The sequence below is a fragment of the Canis lupus genome, chromosome 11, assembly GCF_011100685.1.
Source record: "Canis lupus familiaris isolate Mischka breed German Shepherd chromosome 11, alternate assembly UU_Cfam_GSD_1.0, whole genome shotgun sequence".
Taxonomy (NCBI): domain Eukaryota; kingdom Metazoa; phylum Chordata; class Mammalia; order Carnivora; family Canidae; genus Canis; species Canis lupus.
In genome coordinates, this window is record NC_049232.1 from 61,042,477 (window position 1) to 61,046,447 (window position 3,971).

At 36.3% G+C, this 3,971-nt stretch overlaps 1 protein-coding gene across 1 annotated transcript; it reads left to right on the forward strand.

Annotated features, from left to right (window-relative positions):
* Positions 1-249: 249 nt before the first annotated feature.
* Positions 250-1,203, forward strand: OR13D1B (olfactory receptor family 13 subfamily D member 1B). Its single transcript, NM_001389024.1, has one exon. The coding sequence runs from the start codon at positions 250-252 to the stop codon at positions 1,201-1,203; it is 954 nt and encodes a 317-aa protein (NP_001375953.1).
* The last annotated feature ends 2,768 nt before the right edge of the window (positions 1,204-3,971 follow it).

The following is a 3,971-nucleotide window of genomic DNA, read 5'->3' on the forward strand; positions in this document are numbered from 1 at the left end:
TCAGATGTCTTGGATTTCTCAAAGCCTTACTACTATCCATCATCAATAAAATTAATAACATATCCTTCCTTTTTTGATTCTTAGGAGTGTTTCAGGATGAATCAAATACAATATTGGAAGTAAAGGTATATGAACACCAATGAAAAATAAATTTATTTTAAAAAAAAAGGAAGTAAAGGTATACTAAAAGTCTACATTATAAATTTAAATTTTGCTGAGTCATGTCCCTTTCTAAACACTGAAGATAACATGGAACACATGAAGATGGAGAATTACTCAGTTGTGACTGAATTCTTTCTGGTGGGACTTTCCCAATACCCAGAGCTCCAGCTTTTTCTGTTCATGCTCTGCCTCATCATGTATGTGATAATTCTGCTGGGAAATAGCCTCCTCATCATCAGCAGCATACTGGATTCTCGCCTCCACACCCCCATGTACTTCTTCCTTGGGAATCTCTCATTCCTGGACATTTGTTACACATCTTCTTTTATTCCTACAATGCTCATTTTATTTAGGTCTGAAACAAAATCTATCTCCTTCATTGGCTGTGCTCTACAGATGGTAGTCTCCCTTGGGTTAGGCTGCACTGAGTGTGTCCTCCTGGCTGTGATGGCCTATGATCGGTACGTGGCCATCTGCAACCCACTGAGGTATCCCATCATCATGAACAGGGTGCTTTATGTGCACATGGCTGCGTGGTCCTGGATCATAGGCTATCTGATCTCCCTACTGCAAACAGTCATGACAATGATATTGCCTTTCTGTGGGAATAATGTCATTGATCATATTACCTGTGAGATCCTGGCCCTTCTTAAACTCATCTGCTCAGATATCACCATCAATGTGATTATTATGACAGTGGCAAGTATTGTTATACTGATGCTTCCTCTACTGTTAATTTTCATCTCCTATGTTTTTATCCTCTCTTCCATCCTGAGAATTAATTCTGCTGAGGGGAGAAAGAAAGCTTTTTCTACCTGCTCAGCCCACCTGACTGTGGTTATCTTGTTCTATGGTTCAGCCCTTTTTATGTACATGAAGCCCAAGTCAAAGGACACAAACACTTCTGATGAGATCGTCGTGCTGTCTTATGGCGTGATAACGCCGATGTTGAACCCCATCATTTACAGCTTGAGAAATAAGGAGGTGAAAGAGGCTGTGAAGAAAGTCCTGAGCAGACACCTACATTTATTGAAATCATGAAAGGCCTAAGGCACATGATATCCTAAGTGGGGAAACAGATCTTGTCTTTTGTATTCAAAGATGAGTCTGCAAAACCTACTGTCATGATAACTTGTATGTTTGCAAAGCCAAATATTGGACTCCCATTCTTTTCAGCATAAAATGTTCATGTAAATCTTCTAAATAGTGCCTTATCTGCTGGGTTTCCAGCCCTAAACAGGTTTGCTAATTGCTCCCATGAAGGTCATGATGCTGTTCATCAAGATGAATCAATCTCTCAACCTCAATCTCTCTAAATCAATTCCTCTGTCTCTCTCTCTTCCCTTATCTTTTTTCATTTCCCCTCTTCTCTCTCTTCCATATATATGCTTTCCACTTCTTCCTTCTCTCTTCTCTCTTTTCTCAGTGTCTGAAGTTGGATATCTGTTGTTTTTGTTATGCAATATCACTTAATAATATCACTACATAGTTTGTAGATCTGTACAATATACAGAAAATTATATAGATTTTTCTTTTGACAGACCAATAGTTCCCATCTCTCAATCCATATTGTACAGGGTGGGACTGTCCTAACCCTCTGAAAATAAGCATGGAAACAGGGCCTGCTAAAGATTAATTAACTTTTTTTTTAAGTTTATTCCTTTAATCATAGTGATTGGTATAGTTTAGCAAGTGACCTGAATCAGGCTAATCAAATACAATCCTAAAAGTGCTGCTTCAGTGTCAGAAAAAAAACGTATTCTTTCTGTAATAATCTCTAAGCACAGAGAATGTAAACGTAGAGCTCCTGCTGGTCATCCTTGTCAATTTGTGGGAAAGACTGAGAAAGAAAGTAGAGCTGAGATAGAGAATGTGCCTGACGATGCCATTCTAACTCCTGATACCAACAATGACTAGGATCAAACTCACCTCTGCACAGTTTATTTATACGAACCAAATTTGTATTTTGTGCAAATAGGTTAGATTTTACCACTTATAGCCATGTAAATCCTAATTACTATATCCTCTTGCCTCATATCCCCTTCTAGTTATGGAGGGCATAGTCAAACTCAGAGGGAGACTGGAATGGTGATTGCCAGGGGCTGGAAGGAGAGGAAAACAGCAAGGTATTAGTCAAAGGGTACAAAGTTTTGGTTAAACAAGATGAGTAAGTTCTAGGCACATACTGTATAACATGGTACCAACAGTTAACAACACTTTAAATTATTGTATACTTCAAATTTTTCTAAGCGGGTACATCTTATGTTAAGTGTTCTTACTGCAAAATAATAATAATAAATAAGAGGGTGGGAAGAAACGGAGGTGATGGATTGGTTTGTGGCACATATTGTGAAGGTTTATGAGTATATACTTATCTCCTAGTTCATCAAGTTGTAGACATTACTTATGTACGTCTATTTGAAAGTGCAAACTAACTGAAAACCAGGAGAGAAAGATGGATTTTACTTTAAACAATAAAGAGTACATACTAAAGTTCTAATAAAGATAAAACTAATCAATAGGATTAAAATATGAGAAAGGTAGCTACTTTGGGAGATATGAGACAGGGAAGACTGGAAGAGACATTAGGGAACTCGTCTAAGGTTATGCTAATGATCTATATTTTGATAAGAATTTAGATTACACAGGTGTATGCATTTTGTCAAAACAGTACATTATTTGTGCATTTATACAAATTCTAAATAAAAATAAAGACTGCAATTAAACATTTAATTCTAGTTAACAATAAACTCATTAATGATATGCATACTGAGGGAGAAGTGTATTGAAATCTGCAAAGTGCTTTGAAATGCATAAAAATGAGATAGATTGAAGAATATAGAGAAGGATAGATCATAGATATATAAAAAGCAAGTTTAGTAAATTCTTAATGGTAGTGGTCAGTGGATAGATAAATGAGTATTTATTCTAAAATTATTTCAATCTTCCCTTATGGTTGAAAATTTTCATAATAAAATACCAGGAAAATTTTACACAGAACTTACCAGGGACATAGCTCTTGAATGAATGATACAGTAAAGACAGAGAATAAATCAAACATGCTGTCCTTATAAATTCCCTTAAATTTTGTTTAGGAAAAAGCAATACTACTTTAAAAGGGAAAATTTGTTAAATTTTAATAGTTCCTGTGAAACTTAATTTTCTATATGATCTGTACTCAGAGCTTTAATTGTTATTCCTGGGGGATGGATACAAAGAAAGGACAGGGAAGAAAAGAAATGTATCAGAAATTTATAAAAATCAGAACCAAAGATAATGAGAAAAAAGGAAAACAGCAAATTTCTTTAGCAGGATGTTTTATCTGCATGATTCTTTCTTCTGTTTTTAGCTATTTCTGAGGGACTACTAGTACCATGCATGTCAGATTGTATAGACCCTAACAAAAGGAATTTGGTTCTACAGCCTTTACTCTTTAATTCACCCTCTTCCATACCCTTAAGTCCATGAAGAGGTTTTTGAAAATGGCATTCCTCTATAACAAAGTTTCTCAATCTTGGCACTATAGATATTTTGGGCTGGATAATTCCCCATTGTGGGAAGCTATCTTGTGCATTATAGGATGTTTAATAATACCCCTTGACTCTACACACCAGATGCTGGCAGCCCTGCCCTCCCTATCCCCCCCCCCATATGTGACAACCAATAGTGTCTCCACACTCTATGACAGGTCCCAAAGGGGCAGAATCACCAGTTGAGAACTCTACTATACATCCACAAGAAAAATTCTCTCTAAATCTTGTAACATTCTTAAAACAACCAAGTTGCCTAAACTTTCACATTTCCCAGAG

What these genes read in the sequence shown, in the direction of transcription:
- OR13D1B (NM_001389024.1), top strand. Translation starts at nt 250, where the DNA reads ATGGAACACATGAAGATGGAGAATTACTCAGTTGTGACTGAATTCTTT.